The following is a 27,217-nucleotide window of genomic DNA, read 5'->3' as shown; positions in this document are numbered from 1 at the left end:
CCTCCTCCAGGGCTTGCAGAACCCACCCTTTTCACCACCCATCTTATCTGGGTGCACCGGCAGTACTCCAGGGTTTCCTGCTGTGGCCCATGTTGCTCATTTGGACCTTGGAAGGACCCATGATTCTGGCAGTCAGCCAGCGCTGCCTGGGGAGCTCGTGGAACAAAAAGGGAACAGAGAACGTCACTGGTTTTGCCTCAACAGAAAGAGATCCGGGTTCATGGGAAAGGAAGGGCATTCTCGCATGCAGTGCTGAGGGATGCTGTACTGAGGACTAGAAGGATGCTCTAAACTGGGAGCTTCACAAGGGAGGGTCCCAGCCCCCTTCCCAGCACTTTCTGTCAGGCAGCCCGAGGAGTGCTGGCTCTCCTGTAGCAGCCCCAGCTGCTGCTAACATAGCTCGTCCTTTGGAGCACAGGGCTACAGGACTGAAAGTAAATTTTGAATGAAAAGACAGCGTGGCAGGCTGGGCTTTTTGAGGTATATTTCAGTACAGTGCTTTTGAGAAGAGATCTTAAAACTCGTGTAGTGACCACTGGGTTCCCCACAAAACTGCATGAGGTGATAATTGGTTTTCTTCTTCCTTTTTTTTATTTTCTTTTTTTTTTCTTTGTTTCTCCTTTCATTGGTATTGCCCACTGCCTGTTTTACATCATTTTCTGGCTATTAATTAACATGAAGTTTTTGGCAGACAATAGTTAGGATAGATCCGTGTTTTTCTTCATGCCATATGGTCTCTCTGCCTGTTTAACATTCTTAGTTTATTTTAACCATGCAAAGACGTATAACTATCTAATTTATTCCATCTAAATCTTAGACATGAAAAAATGGCACATTACAACTAGCTTCCAGGACCAAATTAATTCCTGTTCTAATTTCATTGGTATCAGGAGAGCTTTACCGGTGGCAGATTGGCCCCATTCATTAGGCTGCCACAAGATAAATGAAGGGGGATATAGCCAGTGATGCCAATGTGGTTATTCCCAAGGCTGTACTTTGATATTTCACAATAGTTTTCTGGGATCTCCTGATGTCTGCAAAGGAGCCTGGGCAGGAAGATGCAGTCTTTCTGCTTGGCCATATGCTAGAGATCTGAGTTTCACACAGAGCAATGTGTATCCAAATTGTGCATGTCAAAGCGAGAGCAAGGTCCTTCAAAGAGATTGCCTACTTAGAAATTCAGTGAGAGTCATGAAAGACCTCTGCTTTCCGATGGTATATCTTGATGACATTTCCTTTCCTCTCTTCACATCCCTCAGCGATGTGCTGCTTCTCAGCATATTGGCAAGAAAAAGGTATGTCTAATCACGGGTTGGAACTTCATCCCATTTAAGTCAGAGAAGGTTTTTGTTTTGCTCCTCAAAGGTTTCTGTCCAGAAAAAAAAGATTCCTCAACAGGAATTAAGATGATTTAAAAGCTAACCAAATTACATCTTATACATTACATATTTATGCCTATATAATTATATATGTGTAAATAGAAATGCATATTGATATATGCGTGCATAAATATGTACATAAAATATAAAATATCTTAACATTATATGTGTGCATGTGTGTACACTACCGTTTGAGGTTTCCATTGTCAATTTGGGCTTCTCTGCCAGACTGAACAGTTTATTTTCTCCTTGCCTCTGACTGGAACATTTTCAGAGCTTTCTCATGTTAATCAAAACACCACAAACTATAGAGTTTCCTTGTTTAGGTTCTGTAGTCCAGACTGTTGTAATAATGCAAAGTATGAGCTGTTTGTTGCAATATGCTTTTCAAGAGGAGTGAAGACTCCAGAATTTATATAATTTAGTGTTTTGCAATATTTGCAAGAAAGTTCCACCTCATTACTAATTGGTTTTAAAGTACTTAATGAGAGAAATAAAGAGCACAGATGTAAAATCAGTGACTGAAGTTTTCGCTCATCCTCCATTTTCCCAGCTTGAAGCCTAGTTTTATTCTTCCCAGGGTGACTCATACCCATATAGCCGCCTTTTTTTTTCAAAGTCACCGTCAATTTTTCTTTTTGTTGTGAAGGAAAAATTGTTTGTACATTTGAAGGAATGAGGAAAGCAGTACATTGAAAAGCTATTGTGTGCTGTAGGAAGAATGTGTCTCTGCTGGGAATTGGAGAAATCAGGATCTCTGAGGGTAATTAAGAGCAGCTCTGCCTGACTTTTATTTTAGCTTATGATTAGTAAGAGTTTTGACTGGTAAATGCCTCATTGTTTCGAAAGCTCATGATTCCTTACATAAATCACTGTAAGATGTATTCCCTTTAGGGAGAGTTCTGCCTCTGTGTCTTCCACAAAAAAATACTCTTCTCAAGAGACCACTGGGCCTGCTGCCTGGGACTCTGATCTCTTCAGCTCCCAGAAAGTGATTGGCGTTAGAGACCTGGTTAGTGCTTGGCTGTCATTGTGCCAGATGCTGCGGGAAGTGATTCAGCAGGTCAGGTCCTTTCCTCTGGCTCATTAACAGATCAGAGCTGTTGAAGTAGGCGCTTCAGAGTTTTTTCTCCGATGAAATGTAAAACTTAAGCCCTTTGTGTTCTTCTTCCTTAAAGGATGACATGGCACATCTTTAAAAAGGCTGGTTATCCATGGCAGCCCTAATTTTGAAACGTAACTCAGAAGAACTTTGAGATCCATTAGTGCTCAGCTTTCCCCAGCAAACAAATCATGTTATCCCCTTTTTAAGGGAACACCACCCCCTCCTCCCCACCCCCGTCAGAATCAAAGAAACAAAAAGAACTGCAATCATATGATTTCCTGCTATAATTTCCATTAGAAGACTGGTCTAAAATATTGGCCTAAATCTGTTCAAGAACAATAGATAGGCCTTTGTTCTTGTGACATGATTTTTCAGTTTGTTGTCTTTTAGTGTAGTGTAGTGTATCGTCTTTTTATTTGTCATCTTGTGTGGACATCTAGAAATTGCATTATATACCATCATTGCTCAGATACTACTTTCACTTACATTCCCCTTTCTTAGGCAATAGCACATGGTATCTCTATTACCTGACATAAACGTTATCATTATGTACCTGAAGTATTAAATAGCAGCTTTTTAATCACAGAAATGGTTGCTTTTTAGCAAGAGATAAAACAATCCCTAAAGTTCATAGCATAGTGGCAGCTTTATCCTGGCTGTGACTTACTCTCAGTAAATACGTAGATATGTAAATAGAGTCATCCTGGGAAGAAAATGACATAATTCACAACATCTTCATATGAATCAAGGGAATTACCCATGGGAGTTAAGTCACTCCGTTTATGGGCCTTCTTTTTTATAAAAGTCATGATATGAAGTTAAATCATGATTAATTTGGGTTTGAGCGTGGGAAGCGAGAGTTGATCTCAGTCCCATTTCAGCCACCCACGTGTAATACTACATCTAACCTACCACATTAATCAATCATTAATTCAATCTGTAGAGTGACTTGATCTGCAAATATTAAAAACAAATTGATTTGGACTGGAATATGATACTTATTTTCAATGTACTTCCCCCCCTCCCCTCCCCGAATTGCAAATGTTAATGTGTCTGTCACAAATTGGATGCATTAATGGAGGATTTAGCATCCATTTGAGGAAGAGGTTAGCTGCATTCATTATGCTATATCTTGATATTTGTATAATGCAAGCTATGTGCTAAATGCAAAATGCTGTACATCCAGGAGTCACACAGAAGTTTCCCATAAACAGCTATAATGGGAAAGCCGTTGCTATAGGAGCAGCAAATTCTGAGACACTAAGAAAAAAGGCAAATTTAGGTCTTGATCCTGCAAGCTTGTGCATTTAATATAATCTGCAAGTCTAAAAAGAAAAGACTGTACATGAATAAGCACCTTAAACATGCTATTAGAGAGACACTGAAATGCTCTAAGTCTTTTCTGTAATATGACTTCAGACATCAATGTAGTGCAGAGTGTTTATAACGCTTTAAGTTTTCTGAAGTATTATATTACACTTTATTTAGGCTATTTCTTTAGAAACAGTGAAATCTGTGAAAAGCTGGATCCTAAGTACTGAACACTGTCATATAAAAAGGCCAGACTGTTTATGTTCTGAATTCTAGATACAGATAGTGAAGAGTGGCATTTTACTCTGTATTCTGTAAGTTTAATAACCCTAGGAGCAGTTAGTAAGTGAAAAACGGAACATGATTTTTATCTGCTGAGTGTCCTTTTAATTTCACAGTGTGCAAATAGCTTTTGATGTGAAGCTTTGGTGCCAAAGGAAGTAAGATAATGGACGAATCTTTAAAACGCATTATATCACTCATGCTACTCTGCTAACATCAGCCGTGAGCAAGGAGAGGATAGTAAGCGGAAGATAACAACAAGAAGGAGAGTCTGTGGTGGCTGCTGCTTAATTCAATTATTAGTTAATTAAATCAAAGCATCAGGAGGAAAAATCATTTGGATTAAAAATGAATATAACTTCCATCCTTTATTTGATTTGGTGTAGGAAGGAATAAATGGGGTAATTTAATCATTGGCATAAGGAAGTTTCAGTAATTCTTTCAGAAATAAGGAGACCTCAGATGTGAATGAGATAGCAGAAGAAAGCCCAGGGCGCACCCGCTAACATGAAAGATGACTGCATGTAAGCGTTGTGCTATTTAGAGATTGTTATTGACATTTAAACTACTATTGTGTGCTGTGTCAGCTGTGATATGATCCGTCTGGTCATGTGGATAGTCAGATCAAGTATTTATTTCAGAATAAGTGATAGGAAAAGCCTCAGCAGAAAGAAGAGGGTAAGCTTTGTTCCCCATGTTCTGCTTTACTCTGATTTATTTCTAGGCTATCATGAATTGTCAACAAAATTTTCACAGATCCCATCACTGAAGTTATTACTGTTAGTGTCTGTGAGATTGCAAGTTTCTATTTGTAAATGGTTAGCATACAAATAAACTGATATTTATCTAATAAAGCATCTCTGCCATGAGAAGTAGTTTAATAATCCTGTACCTTTGCATTCCCATGCTCTGGCAAAGTTAAGAATGACAATATGAATTTTTCTTAAGACTTTGGGAAAGATTCTGTTTGCATCTGTGGCTTTTGTTCTTAGTTGGTTTTAATTCTCCCCTTCTCATCACATCTGGAAACTTAATACTGTGGTGACAATACCATGCTTACTGAAAATACTAATTGGGACTTAATTTTCACTTCCATTACGGTCTTGCTTTTCTATCTTTGAATAACTTATTCCACGTTCTGTGGGATAATTCCACTTTTGAAACTGATACTGCTCTTCCCTTTCATCTACAATTTCTCTTGCCCATTGTGATTATATGCTCTTTGGGGAAAAATACTTTATTAGTTTTTCTCCAGGGCCTACTGCAGCAGAACTTTGAACTCAAATGTGTCCTCTAAAGCCGTGCTAATCAACAGCCCGAATTTTTCAATCTGTTCCCTACAGTGTGCAGAACTAAATCAACATGATAATACTTATAAGGATGTAAGCTTAACTATAGCTATTAAAATATGTTTAGTATAACAAATTTCATCTAACGCTATAACCTTGCTTTCAGTATCTGCTTGGCCCTCTTAACCCCGATGTATATTTGGGTTGCTATAATTTTTTTCTTGCTCAGGAGAGCATCAAGCAAAAGACAATTTTTTTAATTTTTCTTTGTGCGTGTGAGGATAAAGGAGGCTGAATAAAACTGACTCTCTTATTGTTAGCAACTATCTAGACTCCTGGCTGCAGTGAATTAACACAGCTTTCCTTAGCTGATGGAGCTGCACTGATCTAGATGCCACATCACAGGACACAGTGTATTTTTCTTAATTTTTGTAGCCCACTCAGCTCAGAGTTCAGAGCACCAGATTGGCAGTGCCTCACTTACCTCCTTTCTGTGCACAGGCTTCCCCTGTGCTCTCCAGTAAACCGCTTTACTTCTCTGTACCTCAGTTCCACATCTGTAAAATAAGGGTAATGGTACTGCTGTATTTTGTAGAAGTTTGATGTAAATAAATATGTTGAAGAGGGTGGCCCTCAGATGTAGGAATGGGGAGTGTGTAATTACCCATGAAATAAAGAAATGAATGCATATCAAAATAGAAAATCTTCATTCGGGTAACTTTCTTTGGCCGTTACATGGATAAGCTTCTCAGCTAATCTTAAAAGTTCACGTTTATGCCAAGGTTATGAGCAATTTCAAGTGTTTTGTTGGTTTTGTCGGGGCACTTCTACATGATTGGCAAGTATTAAAAATGAAAATCTTTCTGGGGTGATGACTGTGAATGCTTAAATAATAACTGCTATGTCAACCTTAATTTTTATGGCAAGTAAGGAATTTTTTCTTTTAAAGTTTAAGTGTCAAGAACATAAATTACTCTGGGGGGAAACACAGGAATCCTGGCTTTGACAGTATCTCAGGTGTCTTTTCCCCAGATCTCTGTGAAGCCCCAAATATCATCTGGTAGATTTGAGAGTGCCTGTGCTATACCTAGCAAAACAGTTCGTTTCATTGGTGGTGTATATGTGTGAAGAACTCAGTTTGCCTATTAATCTGCTCCTTCCTTTCCTTTTTCCTTTTATTTGTATATCCTTTAGAACCCCTTCCTGTGAGCAGTGTTTCTATCTATGATTACAAACCATCTCCAGAAACAGGAGTGTTGTTTGAAATTCAGTACCCAGAGAAGTACAATGTTTTTACCAGGGTAAATATAAGCTATTGGGAAGGAAAAGACTACCGAACAATGCTGTACAAAGGTAGGAGGAAACTCTTCCGCTAAAACTTATTGTTAACTCTGCTGGAAACATTTTAAACAGTGTTCTTAGGTGTGGGTTTGACATGCATTAGTTATCATGATTTATATTTCTGGTAATGTGTCTCTTTATATAATGACTTTTATATCGTGAAGTAAGAGGTGGGTCTTCAAATTGAGCTGTTGGTTCACTTTGGATTTAAACCTGCTTCCCATCCTAGTTCTAGTGATGCCTCCTTTATTTTGGATTTTAGAGAAAGACTAGGTGGTCTGGATTTTTTTAATCAGTTCTGAAATCAACCTGGGAAGGGATCCCCAATTTCTGGTGATTCCAAATAAGCATGTATACTAAAATCCAAAAGACTTGCCACCATTTTTTCATCTTCCCTGCTGCTATACAATCCAAAACAAAGGAAGAAAGAAAGAGACCCAGAACTCGGTGGGAAGGATGGAGATATGTTTTTGCTTTTTAGATGCTTGCTGAAATCCCTGGATGACAGTCTGTGTCAGTTAAAAACATTAAAAAGTTTCCAGTCTCTACCCTCTAGCCAAGGTTTTCCCCTTTGGTGAATAGCTGATAGGAGAGCTCTGGGGTGCCCCAGAGCTGGGAAAGCCATTCAGCGTGCTTGATTCCTGGTGCAGGGTTTTAACCTGGTACTTCTGTATCACCATACAGTGACACAATACTAATAGTACCGTGCCGTATAGTACTTTATGTGCATTACTGTAGCATTCAGTATTGTCCCTGAGCTAATAAACCCTGCTGCATATTATAAATTTCTATTTTCTTAGAATAATCTAATCAAGGGCAATCAATTTAACAATCCAGACAGTCTAAACAACTTAAAAAACCGATCTACCCATCTAAATAATTTAACGAGCAAATTCTGTTTTCTTTTTTATTTACTTTATAACTGAACTCCCTTTTGCCCTGCAGTATAGCTTAAGCATAGCATCTGTCTCAGAGATTTAAATGGGACTGTCCTATGGAAAGCATCCTAAGAGGTGAGAAAGGCACCTGCATACTCTCCGAGCCCTGAAACCCCAATGGTTTAACATTGCAAAGTGGTAGGAAAATGCCTTTGAGCAGTCCAGTAGGTGCTGGAATGAATTTTAGGCACTGGATTAAGGCTCCTGAAGTAGAAGTTTGGTTGCTGTAAGCTCTCTAAAGGCAACAAAGGGACATACGCACCTCCAGTAGGAGGTGAGAAAATTTTGGAGTCTCTCTGCTTCAATACAGAGTGGGGCTAGGTATCACATTAGCGATGCTGTGAAATGCCAGAAGTTAGGAGGGGTGATTCCGGATCATAGCACAAAATATAGGTCACCTCCTTCCAGAGAACAAAAGGGATACCAGCAGCGATTTTTGTCTTCTACAGCTAATGCATGGTTCCAGGGCCTGTAATGTTGCAACTGCTAATAAATAAAGAAGTCATCCTGAATTAAGAGATTCACTAATACTCTTGCACACTCCTTCCTGTAGCCAAAATGCCCTAAGCAACTTCTTGCAGCCCACACGTGTACTTATGGTGGATGTGAGCTCAGTCTCAGTACTGCAGCTTGTGCTCATTTGTGTGGTGGATGGCCCTTTGAGCATCTACCCCAAACATTATGCCTCAGTCAGCAGAAGACCAAGGAGGCTTCATGCAGCAGTTAAAAGTCTGCAGAAACTGTCAGATGCTCTTTGAGATACTGTGTGTCACACGGAACAGGTTGCCAGATTCGGTTCCCTTTCCTGTGAAAAGTAGTTCATGTTTCTTGTAGTGGGCGCTTTTTTTTTCTTTTTTTTTTTTTTTTTTTTTTGTAGCAAAGTGGCTTTGACAGCCAGGAGAGATGTTGGCAAACTGAATTATTAGAATGTTGTGTCTCAGACCAGGCTGAGCAATGTTTAAACATCTGAAATACTGCCAGTTCAGCATTTGCAGTTTTATTATCAGGAAGTGAAGATTTGATGGATTTTTCTCTCTTTTTTTTTTTTTTCTCCTTTCTTCTTTTCTTTTTAAACCTTCTTCAGATTTCTTTAAAGGGAAAACAGTTTTCAATCACTGGCTACCAGGTATATGCTACAGTAACATCACATTTCAGTTGGTATCGGAAGCAACCTTCAACAAAAGCACGCTAGTGGAATACAGCGGGGTCCAACATGAGCCCAAACAGCACAGAACAGGTGAAGAAAACCGTTAAGTACCATTTGCTCCAAGTCTGTATGGGTCCCTTGCTTTCTGCTGTGGGGAGGGGATTGATCCCACAGAGAGGAGGGTCTGTGTGGAAGCACTCCTGGCAGCTGCTCCTGGCCAGGAGAATGGGAGCAGGATGCTGCGGCTAGTGCACAGGGATATGTGTACAACAGAGTGTGAAGGGAAATTTGCATGAGAGTTTCTGTTACAAAGCTTGCTTCTTAGTAAATAAATTCTGCTTCACATGAGATATCCTAGGCCTTGTGCTAGGAGTTAATTTTTAAGCCACAGGAATAGCTGCACTGAGCATACTATTGATCTGTCTATATTGGTTTGTCTCCTTGCCCAGTGAATCATAGCTGAACTGTTGGAGAAGGCCTTCGTCTTGTGCAGTTTTCTATCACAGAGAAGAATGTCATAGCTACCCCACTTGACAGCCAGTTTATGCCCTGAAGCATGAACTGTTAATTTCCAAGAGAGAAATGTTGCAAAGACTGAAAATTGCATTTATTCAGGATCCAGAACTAATTTAATTTGGTCCTGGGATGGTGCCCAAAACTTTTCTGTTAATCTGTTGGACCACAGACATTTTCTGGGGTCCGAAGTGAAATGAGCCAGTGGTAAAATCAAAAGGCCAAATCTTCAGATGAATACACTGGTGTTGGCCCATTGCCTTGGACAGAGCCAAGCCAACTGATGCCAGCTGAGTTCTGTATGATCCTAAATACAGTTACTGGGGATCTGACCCATAAGAAAGCAACTAACAAGATTGCATTTTTCTTTCCTGCTGCACTGCCATGCCTCGTTCTTCACACAAACTTCAATGAGACTGTAGTGTCTGGTTTTGTATCAGTGGCCATGGCTTGGACAGGGGAGGTGAACAAACCAGTGTGTTGGAATGTGCCAGTCAAAAGTGTTTGCACTTACTGTGTGTAAGGGCAGACAGACAGTTACAGTGAGACTGACAAAATGCTGTGTGTTCACCTCCTGGCATAAGTTGAAGTAACTTCTTTGCATGCCAGAAGCTTGTCTTCTGGAGACCCAGATTTTAAGATCAGGCTTTCACAAATATTAAAATCTAAACTGATGTTTGATGCTTGTGAAAAGTTGACTGCTGAAAGCATATGAAAACCCCTACAGCAACGTGAAGGTCATACTTCTTAAATATGAGCTATGCCATATATTAGTTTTGCATATATTTTTCAATTCATTTCTACAGAAGTACTTTCTGGAAGACACAATAAAATAAATGAAGATGCTCTGTTACAAATTTAGACTCACATTGCCTTGCTGCTGTAATAGCACTGAAGTCTGATTTACTGTGACTTCACATCTGCTTTTCTTCCTGGTGTTCCTGAATCGTGATTCTTCTCTGAATTTACACTCACCTTAATCCCACTAGACTCACTTCTCCTATAAGTATACATAAGGGATGGGAGAATCTTAACAAGTTAGTTCAAAATGTCCCTATATGCATTTTTTTCTACAAACAATATTTCTCTGAGGAATTAACACATCATAAAGGCGCACAGAACATACCTATTAAAAGACTAATGCTTGCTTCTCTTTTAGTTCCTTACCCACCTCGAAACATTTCTGTTCAGATTGTACCAATCAACAGAAACAACTGGGAAGAGCACAGTGGGAATTTTGCAGAAGAATCATTCATGGGACCACAAGAAATCATAAGGAAAGAAAAACTTAGTCATTTTTCTGACAACCCAGCTGAAATTCCAGCAGCGAACACATCTACAGCCTGGCCAGACTACCGCTATAACAGCACTGAGTATGAAACCACATCACAGCCATACTGGTGGTCTAACGAAGCTGAGTCATCAGAGGGTGAAGAGGAGTTTGTCAATGCAGTTTCCAGTGATTACGAAGCCAATGAGCTCAACACGTCGGGAAAACTCATGCCTGAGCCCCCTTCCTTCCTTCCTGTACAAATGGTGCTGACCTGGTTACCACCAAAGCCACCTACTGCATTTGATGGTTTCCATATCAATATTGAAAGGGAAGGTAAAACAGAGCCTTATACCCTTTTCATATCTCTTTTCTGTAATTACATTGGTGGGTCGCCTCCTCTACAAATTATTAATAACCTAGAACTGTGCTTCAGAGGGCGTTGTTAGTTCTGCTGTACTTCTTGAGAAGTTTCTTGCATTGAACAGTATCTAGTTCTGGCTGGGTGTCATAAAATTAGGGGAGGAGGGGTAAGTCACAGTTTGCAATTCTCTTTTGTTAAACAAGATTTATACCGTTGTACCTATTGCCACACTCTTTATGCTGCAGTTATCGTAAATCCATTCTGGTATTGGAGAAAGGAGAAATAAGCTGATAGAAATTTGAGACAAAGAAGGTACGTCATGCCATGTAATTTTGCCTGCCACTGAGAAAGGTTTTCAGGGGCACCTCGACTGGAAGGGGCATACAAAAAGCATAGTCTAGATTCAGACTGACAGTTGTCTTGGAGGACAACTACCAAACATATTCTTTAAGCCACAAGGAGGCTGTGGTGGAGAATGAGGACACTTTTCAAGTGATGGAGCTACAAGAAAGTTGCCATGTTGCTTAAAGATTCTCTGTTTTAAAATCTGTTTTGTCCAAATGAATTTTAGTTCCTGACAGGCAGTTTTTATAAGCCTTCTCACACTGAGAGCAAATACTATTTTTTTTCCTTTTTCTTTCAGAATAAGAATGCAACAGATAGAAAATTGGAAGCTCTGTTTCTTCCACACCATGCTGTTTTTCACTTGCACATTCATGGCAACCCTATTTTATCATCCCTTCTACAGAATGAAAATTTGTCCTGGGTTTATTGTTCCTCTACACCTATACTGCAGCCTTGGTCATTAATTATTCTTGTGCTGATGGCAAGAAATAAAACTACCCACATAAATCCAATCCTTTTGGATACCTTTTAATCCAACAGCAGAAACAGTATTAGCATTTCTGGTATAAATCATTTTCTCAGTGTCTGGAGCCTTGCAAATTTCAATTAATCCATACTTTTTCTTCCCCCGATTTAGAGAACTCTACGGAATTTTTGACAGTAAGTGAGGACACTCACAAATTTGTTGCTGAACTGAAAGAACCAGGAAAATATAAGTTGTCTGTAACGACATTTAGCTCCTCTGGCTCTTGTGAAGTTCGGGGAAGTCAATCAGCAAAAACACTTAGCTTTTACATCAGTAAGTATCTCAACAAATCTGCCTTTTTCTCCCAAACTGATATAACTCTAATGTGCTGCAGAGTTTGACCACTGTGGCAGCTGTGACATCTGCTGCAGGATCAGAAGAGTGTTGTCTTCCGGAATTCCGTGTGCTAGAGAAGGAAATATAGCGCAAATATGTTACATATTATATCCTGCCTGGATGAACCTTCATCCTGCCATTTTGGCAGAGCTAAGAACCGAAAGCAGGTGACTGATAGAGTTGTCGCTCAGTGTTCAGGAGTGTCTCACTGGAACAGGTTCCCCTCTTGCATCATTCAAATAGAGGATTTTCATTCGGAGAATTGAATTGGTGATTATAGAGATTCCTGAACTTCCTTACTCCTGGAGGCTGTATGTACCACGTTAGGGATGAAGGGCATCTCAGGCTGAGAGTGTGGGAATTGCACAATTAAACACTGAACTCTGAAATTACATGGTCTCTGAGAGTACACGGGGCAAATTACAGTAGATGAAATAGTTCAGCCTGCTAAATTCAGAGGGGAAAAAGTAATTTATTATTTCCCTGTAGAACCCAAGGGTTTCTTAACTGAAGATTTAGTAAAAAAAGTAATAACTATTGTGTAAAATAACATCACAACTCATGATTAGATTAGCAAGTGAGACGTGTTGGTGAATTCAGATTACTATCCCTCTGATGGCTATGGTCACTTTTGCACCTTTTTCTACAAAAGGAAATAGGTATAGCCTACAAGATGCCCATACAATGAGAACAGGCGAATACTTGCAGCAGTACACAATTCTACATGTGGGAGGATAGTGAATGCCGCCACAAGACAGGGTAGCTAAGGCTGGTAGAAAGATTCCTATTAAAAGGAAATGTAGTCAAGTACTTAAGTAAATTCTTAATAAAAATTGTGTCTTTAGTAGCTCATAATACTTACAAATACTAACTACTTAGGTTTAAATTCATCATAATACTTGACTGCGTGTAACTGAATTCCACTATCCTCCTGTGTTATTGAAAACTTTGGAGTTGAAAGAAACAATACTTGGAAAACAAAGAGAAAAGAGGAAAGAGCACATGTGAGAAAGGGTCTTTGCTGTTGTACTTTCACTGTCTTCTGGTTTTCTTTAGGAATAGTTATTAGGAGGCTTCGTTATATGGAAAGCATTAGAGTATATACAAATATACAAGTATATTAAATAAACTATGTAGCGTTGCTATTAGTACCAAATTTTATTCTATTTACAAGATACGACTTATTGCCATTAAAAAATATGCAATACAGTGTCCTCCATGAAGTCTGCTACCTGGAGACAGAGACCTGAGAGAAAAGAGAAAATGTTAATCCCAAGTATAGGTGTATGGATTGCTAGATTAATGATGAACTTGAATCTCATTGGGTATAAAGTATTAAAGTGTTGCAGGAATGTAACAAATATTTTCATTTTTCATTTAATACATGAAATTATTTGGGGTTTTGGGTTTTGTCTGTTAGTTTTGCCGGCATTTAGAACAAGATGAGGATTCTTGGCAGTTCTCTTTATTTATTCTTTCAAACGCAGATCCTTAGTATTTTACATAGATTTTATATATATATGTATGCCAAATCTGAGATGTGCACAAGTAATATTAAGGTGAAATTGCTTTTCCATTTCTCTTTATGAGTCTCATCAAGTAGGCTTTTTGTGTGGGGACTACAACTTTGGACTGTGACATGAGGTAGCTCAGTTCCCTTAACGCTGATGCTGAAACGATTTCTGAATAGTGAGAGCTACGCAGACATCCACTGGCTCCAGACATTAATGTAATGATTGACTTCCTCTTTTTACCCGAGTAGATGTGGGTCTGTTGGTGTGAATAAATTTTGCTCATAGCTTCAGCCTTATCTTATCCTTGTAGCACTCAGTCAGTGATTCATCCTGTCAAATTCACTTTGTATTAGACAACATTTTTCTTGTGCCCAGATAGAAGTATGGATTGTCAAATCTTACAGGCTCATCTTACACCAAATTCTTGCTCTGGCATTTTTTTTATTTTTTCAATAAACATAAAGTACCATTAGAATTGCATGGAGGAAGGAAAGAGTGTCACAAACGTCACTTAAAAGTGACAAGAAAAGCTGATGTTTTTCATGAAATCTGAAATTTGACCAAGTCTAACTGAAGTTATTTTCAAAATTGTTATTTTATCTACACTTAAACCTGTATTCTCTACCAATTGCTTCAAAATGTCTGATGGAGAATGAGATTCTTCACTGTGGTACCCTCTGTGAACTTGTTTTTCACGCTTCAAGGCTGTAGTACACTTCGAGGGTATGTTAGTTTGTGAAAAGGTGAAAAAAATTGGGTGTTTATCCTTTAATATTTGTCCATGATCTGTGCTTTATTGGATGTCACTTCTTCTAAACATTGCCTTGGAGCAAAGCAGATACTGCTGGGTGATTTCTGGTAAGCCACAGAGAATACTGCCATCTGGATTGCCGAACAGTGATGTTTCTCTCATCATCTGCTCTGCTACAGGTGAAACAGCACCAGCCACAGTCGGTTTCCCAGGGGCTGCCATCTTCACAGCCCCAGGGCTGCGGAGATGGACACTGTCAGTCCAGCCTCTTTCACTTGTCGTAGTAAATAGTCCAGTAAAAGAAGGACGATTTGACATATGTCCCTCAAATGCAGTGGTTTGTTTACATGTGCTTCTGGGGCATGTCCCAGGCCCCACAGGTGAATGGATAGAAGAGCTCACTGAAAAGCCCCAGCACGTGACCGTGACGGTGTTAAGCTCCACTACTGCCCTGACATCCTGGACAGCATCACAAGAGAGCGGCAGCAACAGCACCATCGTGTCTGTGGTCTCCCTGACCTGTCAGAAGCAAAAGGAAAGTCAAAGGCTTGAAAAACACTACTGCACTGAGGTGAGGGGCAGAAGCAGGAGTTTTTCAAATCCAGGGCAAAAATGCTGATCATCCTGCTGTTTGGGGTCGCCGTGCCCGAGGGCCCTGCCAGGTCAGGGCTGCAGGGCACAGCGGTAGGTGCGCCCTTCTGCAACCTAAAGGGACGTGGCTGATGCAGTGGGGTGACAGCACAGAGTTCAGGAATGAAAGTATGCAGTAAACCACATTAGTGTTGAAATTGTATTTTTCTTGGACTGACTGTCCCATTCTTTGTTCCAGCTTCTAAGTTATGCTGTACCCTTTTGAGACCTTTTTTGTGCCAGGAGGCAAAATGGTGCCATATCACGATAACATTTAGGCACATGCTGTAATCCATTTGTGTTAAGCAAAGTGCTCACACACATGATTATCATCAAACTAGCATAAATTCTTCCTTAGATTCCTGCATATGAATGCAGAAACTGACTCTAAACTTTCTGGAAGCTTAGAGACAATCAGAAGTTAGCTTTTCATCCATAAAAAAAGATAGCACGGGTAAGTAAACAGTAATTTAGACCATCTGTGATTTGGATGGACAACAGTTCTTTAGGGCTGCTGCATGGGACATGTTTATAATGATCAAGAATCCTGAACCCCAAAATATGGCAGTTTTCTGTTACTTGAAACCCTTAGTGAGTGTGATCCCACATCACGTCCTGTGCTATAATGGATCAGCGGCATGTGGCTTCAGTTAGAGGGTTTAGCCCACACCTCAGTTACCAAGATGCTGATAAGGCCGTTTTCTGAGCAGTGCTACAGCTTCTGTCTGACCCTCTAAATGTGTGTGATGGAGGAGCCTGCAAAGGTCTGCAGCTCTGCCCTGCTGCACGCTCACCTTGCCCATGGGAATGGAAGGAGACCTCCAGCAGTCCCAGTAAATCTTCATCTCCTTCAGCTTTGTGATTAGCCCTGCAAGTTAATTAATACAGGGAGTCTACATCCTTTAAAAATGTATTTTAAAATGAATCTTTGTCAAAATGTTTTGAGTTTTATTCCAAGAGTGGCTATGAACTTAAACGCTTCAAAGTGTCTTTCCATGACAGTTTGAGAAATGTTTTTCAGAATCAGTTTGTAATCTTACTGAGTTATTTTCCTTCCATTTATTAAAATTGTAGTCATTTAATCAGGGAGCAAAATAATACAGTAGGTGGTTATAAACCACAGATCACAAGTATATACAGATGTGATTAAAGTACAGAATTAATCTACAAACTCAAAAATAAGTACCTAAAGCTAATCCGTGAATAAGCAAGACATCTGTAAAACATGTTTATTGCAAGTAGGTATAAAGGTCTAAATATAGTTATTTGTTTCTTTCTGTCACTACAAATATTCATACCACCTCTAATCATCAAATGTTATCAGCTTATTATGCCTAGAATTATTAATGGCTGTTGGTTTGAATTCTCCTTGATGAGCTGAAAAGGGCAAAATTCAGTGCAGCGTTCTATCAATTTCTATCATTGTGCATGATTTAAAAGTGATTTATCTTTCCAAAGCATCTGTTAAAGAGAAATTCTGTTCCTCCTAAGTCTATGCTGGCACTGATATATTCATGTGTATATTGCATGCACCAATGCAAAGGTGGCTGTGATACAGACTTTGGAAAGATTGCAAAAAAAATTAGTAGGAAACATCAGCCTGCAATTCTAGAACAGGTGCATAAAGTCCTTTCGTCAAAGCTGGTCTGTGCATTTGCTGTTAGCTGGCTTTTCAGGAGATAAGACATTTCATAATGTATCAGACCAGGAATCACTTGGTCAGGCATTTTGCCCCTGGCTCTGACTGAAAGCTGGAGTGGCACAGCAGGAACTTTAATGATGATGCTTCAAACCGAAAAGAAAAATCACAATGTCCCTTAGTCAGGTTATGTAGTGCTGTGCAGGGGAGGTGAAAGAGAGTAATTCCTCTCTGATTTCACCATGAAGTCACTTAACAAATGCATTCACAAAACAGCTTTCCCATAACGCTGCCTTCAGCTCATATAGCTGCAGATGAATCAGATGGCTGATGAAAAGCCTTCAGGGTTTTATTGAAAACACACGGTCTAAATATTCCAGCCTGAATATCACCTGAATATGAATAATGTAGCCTGACTATTTCAATAAACTTTGACAGTAGGAGGGAATGGGTCTGCAGGGTGACAGCTGACCTTATGCAGCAAGGCAAGTGTGATTCTGTGAGTCAGATCATTTGTCAAGTCAGTCCCGACCACTTTCACAGTTTTGCCATTTTGGACTTAATGAATGGAGTTTTAGCTGCTGGTGCCAGTGTGTTCAGAATCATACCTTCTATAACTGGAGTAGTTCAAGTACAGCCTTATTATTCTTTTAATTAGCCAAGTAAATACTTCATAACCAATGTGTTCTCCTCCTGTTAGGTGAATTCAAGCAGCAGCCTCATTGAAAATCTTGTTCCTGGTGCCCAGTACCAAGTTGTGGTTTACTTGCGGAAAGGACCGTTGGTCGGACCGCCTTCTGATCCTGTTACATTTTCCATTGGTAACCCCTGCATCTACTGTTTGAAAAGCGTTTGTTTTGTTCTTAAATATATCTAGTATATTTATTAAGTCCTAAAGCCTATAATGTAATGAACACTTATTGAGAATATTTTTCTTGTATTGTCTAGCCCATTACTGAGGTGGGGAAAATACTCCTTCTGTGGGAGATAGATATTTCACATTTAAATGTTAAGTTATTACCAAACCTAAATAGAGAGCAGTTATAGCCAGGATTCAGACACAGAGTGCCCTGTGAAAGGAACCGTCCTGGACACCTGAGTATATGTTTATCTCTAGCAGTGCTCATAGTCATTTAGGGTGGGTGTCACCTCACTTAGGTGTAGCCAGCCTGAGCTGCAGGGGGTCTGTGGTTCGTGGAGAGGTGTGGGCATTTCCCAGAGGTGATTCATTCCCACTGGCTCATGAAGTGCGTGGAACTGCTGTTAGGACATGTGCTGCAAATGTGCTTTATGATGGATGTAGTGTGGCACAGTCCGAGGGCCACAGTGCTAAGAGTCAGAAGAGCTGGCTTATCTCCTGCAGTACTACATGACCATCATCAGCTTCAGTTTATGCCTCGTTTTTCTGGAGTTGTCTGCTTTAAGATTTGAAGATAAGAAGAACCCTCGGAGACAGAGAGTGACCTTTTCAAGAACGTGGTTTTACGGCCAAGAGGCAGAGCTGCTGCCCCCATGACCATAATTCAGGATTCCACCAAGCAGCTAAATAGTCACTTAAGATAAAATTCGGTATCTTTTAGTTTCACTATCATTTATTTTGTTAAGGTTACCACTTTAAAAAAAAAGTATTAAAAAGAGAAAGGGCTAAGAGGAAGATTCAGTGTGTAGAGTTACATTTGCAGAGAAATATTTAACGTGAGTCACCCAGCTTCTCCTTTTGACAAACAGTCTGCCTTGTGGGAAAGCAGGTAGCTGAAAATTAGAGATCTTCAGTATTTTTCATTCTGCTTCCTCTCTGATGTAGGGAAAAAAGTGAAACAGGAGAACCCCAAAGTTAATCTGTAAAGAGCTGAATCCTTAAAAGAAAGCGAATATGTAGACTAGTGAATATGGTGATAGCCTTTTCATTCTAGGCAATGTCCTTATAGATTTTCATAAATCGGTTCTGAATAAAAGAGTATGGTATGTTTTGTAAAGGAAAAGTAGTAAGTAGAAATATATATAGTTTATTAAACTCTACTAATGGACAATTTTTACAAATGCTTTTGATTTTCATTCTCGGTGTAGTTAGTTCAGAAATCTGCAAAATTCTGTTTTCACTTGAGAAAGTAAAATCATGTATTTCCAAAGCAAATAAGTTCCTTCCTTTTCTCCACTTTGTGTGCCCTCATAACCATAAAAGTTTTTTACCAAACCCAAAATGGCAACCAGTTTCTAAGCAAAACATATCATAGGTTTGTTGTTATAAAGAGGATGTTTTTATGCAGTAAAACAACAGTTGTATGAGTTTTCATTTCAGAACAAGATACTGAACTTGATATTAAAGTAGTAGAACTGCAAAGCAAACTGTTCTGTAGAACTATCAGTGGTGCTTAATGAATGAAACTGAAATAAGATAAAATATACTTTTAAAAAGTATTCAATTCTCCCCATATTTATCCTAAGCCTCACTTTCACTGGGTATTAACACTTTAGAGAAAGCAAAGAAAAGATGTGGTAAATGATTTATGAAGGCAAAGACAATCATGTGCTAACATGGGCTGAAGTAATCTGGGTGCCGGTCTTGGCTCTGACCCAGTGTGCAATAGCTGGGGCTCTGCAACTCTTGCAAATGTTAGCAAAGTACTTATTTAAGTAGCCTTAGTTAAGTCATGAGGAATAATTGCTTTCCAGACTAGTAAGGGATGCAGAAGTTGACCCTTATGTGACATTTTTCAAATCACTTGACGACTTCATCATCTGTGAGACAAGAATAACAATACACGACAGCACCTTTAGGTTCCCCAGGGAAGGAGGGCTAGACATAAGAACTGTTCTTTCTCATAGTCTTCATCTTCCAAAGTGTTATGGCTTTTGATGCTTTTGTTTTTGAGCAACTTGAAATAACTCCTAAACATCCTGATTTTCAGAGTAGAATGGAGCCCTCCATTTATGAAAAAGCAAACCCTGTACTTTATCTCAAGCTAAGCAGCCAACACCAGTAGCCTGTAGTCATTTCTGAAAAAGTAGACTTAACAAACTGGAGAACAAATGGTGAAAAAATGGTATTCAACTGCTTGTGACAAGAAAACTCTTGGGAATTAAAGTCGGGAACAAACCAGAAACAGGTAGAACTTGTTTCAGGAAAGGTGGTGTTTTAAAATGAAGTGTAACTGATAACCCACACATTGCTAACCACAATTTCTGGTTTATAGTGCCCACTGGAATAAAGGATCTGACGCTTTACCCTTTGGGACCTACTGCTGTTGTTTTGAGCTGGAACAGACCTTTCCTTGGGGTGTTCAGGAAATACGTTGTAGAAATGTTTTACTTCAACCCATCAACGATGACCTCCGAGTGGACAACCTACTATGAAATAGCAGCAACTGTCTCCTTAACTGCCTCTGTGGTAAAGTGACCATTGCTGACTATTGCTTTCCCAAGCCTGTGTGGCCCTGGCACCTTGTGACATTTCTTTGCCCAGCTTTTCCCCCATGAATGTGTATATATGGCTTTAAGCCTGGCATATTTTTGCAGGCAAAGTAGAGAAGATGGCCAGGATGCTAGAGGCATTTTCTGTTCTAAAGTAAGGGAATGCCAGCTGAACCATGCTAAATTTTAAGCAGAGCAATGAGATAGGAGATGAGCCTCTTTTTTTGATGACAAATGGGCATGTTCAGCAAGTCCAGAGGCAGCTTCAGTTTGTGGGTCAGTTTGTCAGTCAAGGCTTTAAAAATGCCATCATCTCCTCAGGGGGAGTAGTCTAAAGCCTTATCTACATAATTAATATTGATAATATGCATTTGGGGCTTGCAGGCTAGTCTTGCAGTGTGCCATCTGGAAGGCTTAGCTGCAGAGATGCTTTTGTGACTTAATGCCAAGATTTCAACGGGGTGGAGACTGATCTTTAGAAGAACACACTTACATGTGTATGCTCGTGCATGTTGCAGAAATAAAGTGAAATTCTCCTCCTCTTTTCCCTTAGTTCCTAGAGGAGGTGAGCAGATTTTATTCAGGCTTCACTGTAGCGCAAGACAGCAAGCAATTTTAAAGGAAATTAGTTGTTCAGAAAGTTGTGAGTATGCAAAAAGGATAGCAATAACTTTTGCTGCTTATGATAGCCACAGTGATTTACCGTAATTGATTTGCATAATACCATTTGTGGAGTCATTTTGGCTACAGCAGCTTAACTGTAATTGGGTACGTGACTGTAAATCTAGCATATAAATCTCCAGGGAAATTAAAACCAAAAAATAACTTAGCAAATGAGTAATTAATAACTTGTAATCATGACTCAGCACAATTAGATTAATACCCGAGTTAATGTGGTTCAGTAGAAAACGAGATGATATCGTCCCTTAAGGTTGCAAATCCTGCTCAAGGAAGCCAAGTCGGAATTCCTGTGTCTGAATTTCAGTCTGAAATGTGACACTGCTATATCACAGCTAAAATGGACATTTCTTAAAGAATAATTTCAAAAAGTAAGCCTGAAATAGAATGAGTTTCTACCTGTTCTTCTGTTACAGCATTTAACATACAGGTAGGTAAGGGTGGACTTCTGTTTGGGTTCCCTAGCGGTGCTCCAGAATCCCACCGAGTGCCACAGATTTCCCTATGATCTACTGACACCTGTGAGTGGTGTATTCTGGGGCAACAGTGTCAAACCCTGTGAGAACACAAGGGAATAAAAAAAATCAAGCTATCTGACAGCTTAGATAAAAAATGATTTCCTGAAGAGTTATCACTTGGTAAGAAACTTTGGCACTGAATTTGCCCTTTAACACTGTTTAGTTACTTCATGCTTTTTGTGCTCTGCATCTTATTTTAAAATTGTCAAAGCAATGTTGGTATTTTAAATGTTATACCAAGTGCATGTCAGAAGAAGCCCAAGCATCTTCAAGGTTTTGGTGTTAATTGGATACAATTTTTTCTAAAAAGCATAAAAAGTATAGTTCACAAACCCTATATTTGGATTGCCTTGAAGTATCTGTGGGGGAAAAAGGCCACTGCAAACAGCAGAGATACATAAACCCAGCAGTTTCTAATTTGTTTTTATTGTGAATTTTAAAAATATCATGAAGCTTTTCGTTTAATCACGAAATGAAACATTTGAAGCTTTTGGTGCTGGCAGTTTGATTTTAACTTAAGTATTACGTATGATATTGTAATATAAAATGTATTGCATTTTATACTTCATTTGTATCTCATTTTTATTTATATATATAATTTATGTCTCATAAGTCATTTATGTTTCATTCATATTTCATTTATTATAAATGATAATACCAAATGAAATACACTTTGAAAATTGGAAAAAAATAAGTCTTTTGAAGTGACAATATCTGAGTCAAAAGCATTTCTAATTTATCCTCAAACCCTGTTTAATTGAGATAGGAAAGCCTACATTTTCCAGTTAAATATTCTGCCTTCATCAAATCAGAATTTTGTGATGAAAGATTGCTCTGGGGGAATCGTTCTCACTGCTGTGGAAGTCACTGGGTGGTTCCTGTGGCGGGTGAGACCTGGGACCACCTAGATGTGGCTGTGAGCAGCAGAGCCATCACAACCGTGTTCGCTCCCACGGCACGGAGTTTTGAATCAATTCAAACACCAAATTTCAGAGATTTCCACTGGAGTGAGGAATGGGAGCTCAGTGAGTGTGGACACTAGATTTTGCAAATATTGTTGGGACGGTGAATTTTCTCCTGAGCTGCTGTTTGTTTTTTGTCGCTTTACAGAGAGTCGCTAACCTGCTGCCTGCTTGGTATTACAATTTCCGGGTCACCATGGTGACTTGGGGGGACCCAGAGCTGAGCTGCTGTGACAGTTCCACCATCAGCTTCATAACAGGTAAGCAGCCATCTGAAAAGACTGTGGAAATGCTCCCAGGAGCAGATGCGCTGAGAAAGTCTGACTTGGGTGTTGTGTTTCACCAGCAGATACTTGCAAGTTAGGATATGTAACAGCTAACTGGGGGGGTGGGGGGATAAATTTTTTAATTTTTTTTTTTAAGGAAAGCTCTGAGGACAGCTTTAAATAAATATATATAATTTTCCGATGCAAAGCACAGTTCTTGATTTCCTTGTTCCAGTCCTCCATCAGCTGAGTGCATGTCTCCAGTGAGGGCCGGTGATCCTGCTCATCTTCTACAACACCGTATGATTTACACACTGAGAAATGAATGTGTAGCTAAGTAAATCTAAATTTTTAGGTTTGCTAGTAGTAAGAAACATTTTTCCTTATATTTGCAATATTTCCAAATGCTTTTTCCTCCTCCGTCCCCCTCCCAGTAATCCACAGATCAGAGCATGGCTTGTGTGGCACCTTAACAGGAGTTATGCACTGCTAGGCAGACTGAGGCAGGTACTATGCTCGGGAGCACGTTATTCTTGCCCTCCAGCTTTGCTTTTTCTGCTGGGTGTTTTTCACTTGCAAGGAGAGAAGGGTGCTCCTGTGATCAAGGCATTGCACCCATGCTGGCTAAATTAGCCTTGGGAAACTGTGGCGTTGGCAAGTCATTTGTAATCTGGATTCTAAAACTGCAGCAAATTGATATAACCATGTGGATTGCCCTCTTGCAGTTGGCACGAGCCGTGCATTTAACACACTCCATTGTCTCGTGTCAGATTCTTTGGTTTTGAATCTTCAGTATGTCAAACAGATCAGCCATAGAGGGATTAGCGTATAAGAGGTCCTGTTAGGGCCTTGCCGTGTTTTCCTAGCATCCAGGATGGTTGAGTCAAAGTTCCCTATTGCATCATTTTGCTTTTGTGCACCACTGTTTAGTTCATCTTGCAGTATAGGTGATAATAAATAATTCAGATGCACCATGAGAGGAATTAAAGTATGACTTGCTCTTCTTTTCCATCTGTAGAAAACAAATTATGAGGAAAATCAGCCTACAAGGTCCCAGCCACTCCCTCCAAAGGAGGTACTAGCTTAGTTCCAGATTTTCTGTTTGGTGAGAGGCTAAGAGGATGTAACTGAGGAAGAAACTGAATAAGACCCATTTGTAATGATGACGAATAGTGCCTGTGCCTGACAGGGCCACAACAGAGTAGTTATCAGTCAGTTAAGTCCTAGCTCCACTGAAGTCTCCAGAAACCCTCCTATCCTGAGATATCTGATACCAAGTTTAACTGCTGACAAACCCTGGCACTTCTGTAGTGTATCAGAAACCCATGGCACCCACCGGAGTCCCATGAAGGGTCTTCAGGGATATTCATTGTCCTTTGGCATCAACACTTCTGTAGCACTATAAGGAAGCAATTTTCCAGCTGGTTGGTTGCTATATCAGGGGAAAAATGTCTTTTTCAGCTGATTTGGGTACCTGATTCAGCGTTTTAGAGTGGAATGTTCCAGTGGGACTGTCACACTTCAATATTGTCGCTCCAGAAACCTTCAGCAGAAATGCAGAAGATTAAGGCTGTTCTAAAGTATTAGCTGTAATAGGGTTAAGTCTGGATCTCTGTGTGGTGAAAGTAAAAACTGTTACTGCTATTAGATGAAAAGTGGATCAACTCCTTAACTAGCAGATGCAAACAAAATCAGAAATGGATGGATCCCTTAGACAACATCATCCATTTATGACTGGAAAAACCTCTCTTCAAAATGATCTTAGGTGAAAATATCCAGAAAATATCCAATGGGAAAATTGTGTCAGTGCTTAATTCCTCATTCCTCATATTGTCAATGGTTTATCTTTTGCTTTTGATCTGAATTTTTCTAGTTTTAATAATCCAGCCCGTAATTCTTGTTACACTTTTCTCTTATTGATTGAAGAGACACCAAACTTTTTAAATTTCACTCTTTTCTGTTAATAAGTTGCTTCCATTGAATGCTTCAGGTGCTCTCACTGTAAGCCATTTTCTCATGTTATTTTTTCCCCCAACTCTGCCTCTCTTATTTTTACTGTCTTTACCAAAGTACGTGGAAACTGAAAGTGTAATACCAGCCTGCTGAATACTCCTACAGAGGCAAAATCAGCTCCCTATTCAGTGCTCTTCTGTTTGTGCATCTAGATGATTGCATTTGCTATGGCATCACAATGGAGATCTGTGTTCATTTGTGTTAGAAGCCATGGAATAGACATAATTTATCATTTGAGAAGTGTTGTCTACGTTTTTTTTTCCTAAAGACTCAGCTTGCACCTGGTACTTTGAAATATATTTTGCTTGAGCAAGCCCAGCGTAGGGACCAATAATTAAATCACAACCCTGTCCAAATCTTCCACCTCTCTGCCGTTTGCCATGTTACTTGCATGGTTTGTCAGCAGTGCTTTTACTTCCAGAGTATTGATGAAAATGTTGAATAGCAGTGAGCCAGATCACAGCATTTTGAGGGAAGAGACCTAACAAAGAAATCTGATTTGATCTAATTACAAGCACTTATCAATAGATGGTCACCACTGCATGTGAGCATTAAATACACTCTGGTCTTCTGATTGCCTTATTAGTTGCAATCTCTTCAGCTCTGTCCAGGGACAGCTCTTGGGCTAACTTGCTAGAAAGTGGCATGCCAATTTTTCATGTCTGCAGGTTTGAAATGTTTGTCCCCAGTAGATGATGCCTTTTCACTCTTTCAAGTTACCAGGGGACTGCAGAGTTCTTTATCACCCTCAGCCTCTTTCTTTCCAGAGAGGAAACATGGTTTTATGGAGCGCTTGGTCCCATTTTGCATCACTCTGAACAATGCCAGGAAATAAAACAAACAAACAAAAAAAAACCCCACACCAAAAAGCCCTAAATTTTGAAGTACTAGAATGAAGGTATTGTAGTCTTGACAGTGCACCATCTGTCAGCTCTTCTGTGTATAACTGGAAAGCTAACCTCTGCACCTGGAACATAAGCCCGATTTTTTAAAAACAAAGCAGAAGGATCATCTGGGAGTTCGGGACCACACCTTGCAGAAAGCTCAGAGCAGACAAGCCATTTCCCTAATGCAGGATTCCATGCTCATGGGGAGTCTATAGCAAGGCTGGGGCTTTACTGACCTGCAGTACCTGGAATTAAAAAGGTATTACAAGAGACCAGATGATGTACAGCTCTCTCCCTTAACAGCTGGTCGGATGTTCCCAGGAGAGTGGGGGAGATTTGGGAGATCCCAGAGACTTATCAGAAACAGCATTTCTTCTCTCAGACTCTTGCATCAACAGTTGCATGCTGTTGTTATAACGCAGAGAGATTGTAGCCCTGCCAGTGTTGCTGTGGTGACTAATGGGTTTTTAATGCCATCTGCTGTAAACAGCTGGATTTAAAGCAATCATAAGCAAAGGCACTTTAGACCACCAACATTTTTTTTTTTTCAATGAGAATTCTTTTAGCTTTGGAGAAGCAAAAAGAGTAAGAAAGACAGACTCTTGGTGTTGGAGAGCACTGCCACATCTGTCTGTTGGTCCCGTGGATGCCTTCAGCTGTTACTTTGGGCCAGGTCAGCAACGGGATGTCATTTCTTACAGTCTCTCTGTGCCACTCAGTTCCCCGTGGAACGTGTGGTGCTGGGGGAGTGGGTCACACAAGCCCTGGCCTCGTAGTCTTGTTTCACACATCCTGGACATTCATTGCCAGATACCTAAAGCAAACGGGTGTATGAATGTTAAGAGGGAAAAGCATGTCATCAATAATTAAGTATAGGTGGAAATTATTATTATTATTGCATAAGATTCATGCCAGTTGTGACATTAAATTGGAAGGAATACACAGTCCTTGTGCAGGGATGGACTGGGAACTATAGAAATTACAAGAAGCATTATTTGAAGGGTTTTATATTAAATAAGGTTGCTTCCTCTCAACAACATAAAAGGACATTTTCAAGATAAATTTGAGAGAATAGTCGCACTAAACTTTTCTAGATGGCTCTAAACTGTCTGTGCATTGTATCCGCCGCCTTCCTCAGTGATTGCTTCAGCAAATCTCTTCCTTAATCCAGAATGTGTCTTAGAATCTTTCGTGAAAGCAGCAGTGACATCTTGTGGCCCTTTCCAACAGACCCGAGCTCCTGCTCCCGCCTGCGTTTGTCGGGGCTGCTGGCGCCCCTGGGTGCGCAGGGCGCCCGGGCTGTGCTGGGGAGGGGCCTCCTGCCAGGCAGCATTTGCACGGACTCGCTGGACCCAGCGGGGCTTGTGCAAGGGTAGACCAGTCAGTCCACGTTATTTTTTTTTTTCCTACAGTACTCCTAAAGAATCTGCCAAGCACGCAGATTTAGTACACTTCCCGTTTTATCGGGGTTATCCCACTGATACCGGTTTGAAGGTATTATGATCTCTGCCTATCACTGACTTTCACTTTTGGGTCTCCATCCGTTTTAACTTAGATCCTAACGGGGGACCTGCACGTCCGAGTTAGGCAATCGAGGTGAGCTGAGCAGCTCTGCTGCCTCTGCAGTTAACAGAGAGGCACCTCCAAGAGGTAATTCTCATCTTAAATTTCTATTTTAGGAGGAGATGAGTTGCTTTGGAGGTTGCTCTCTTTCTTCTTGGCTGCGCAGAGAGCCAAGGACTTGCTGGCAGCTCCAGCGTGAGACAAGCCGTCAAACGGGCTGATGGGGCTGCGGTGGGACA

General features: G+C 40.1%; 1 protein-coding gene across 2 annotated transcripts in view; it reads left to right on the top strand.

Annotated features, from left to right (window-relative positions):
• PTPRO (protein tyrosine phosphatase receptor type O) overlaps positions 1-27,217 on the top strand; it is a 163,323-nt gene that overhangs the window by 99,423 nt on the left and 36,683 nt on the right. For both annotated transcript variants that reach the window (XM_080391796.1, XM_080391795.1), the window contains exons 3-10: positions 6,561-6,719; positions 8,730-8,882; positions 10,465-10,911; positions 11,922-12,083; positions 14,783-14,982; positions 17,381-17,501; positions 19,875-20,068; positions 22,398-22,509. In XM_080391796.1, the coding sequence (XP_080247922.1) occupies positions 6,561-6,719; positions 8,730-8,882; positions 10,465-10,911; positions 11,922-12,083; positions 14,783-14,982; positions 17,381-17,501; positions 19,875-20,068; positions 22,398-22,509 (1,548 nt within the window). The remainder of the gene's footprint in view (positions 1-6,560; positions 6,720-8,729; positions 8,883-10,464; positions 10,912-11,921; positions 12,084-14,782; positions 14,983-17,380; positions 17,502-19,874; positions 20,069-22,397; positions 22,510-27,217) is intronic.

This window comes from Falco punctatus (assembly GCF_963210335.1).
Source record: "Falco punctatus genome assembly, chromosome: 6".
Lineage (NCBI taxonomy): Eukaryota > Metazoa > Chordata > Aves > Falconiformes > Falconidae > Falco > Falco punctatus.
The sequence above is the reverse complement of the archived record's forward strand: the minus strand, read 5'-3'. Positions and strand labels throughout refer to the sequence as shown.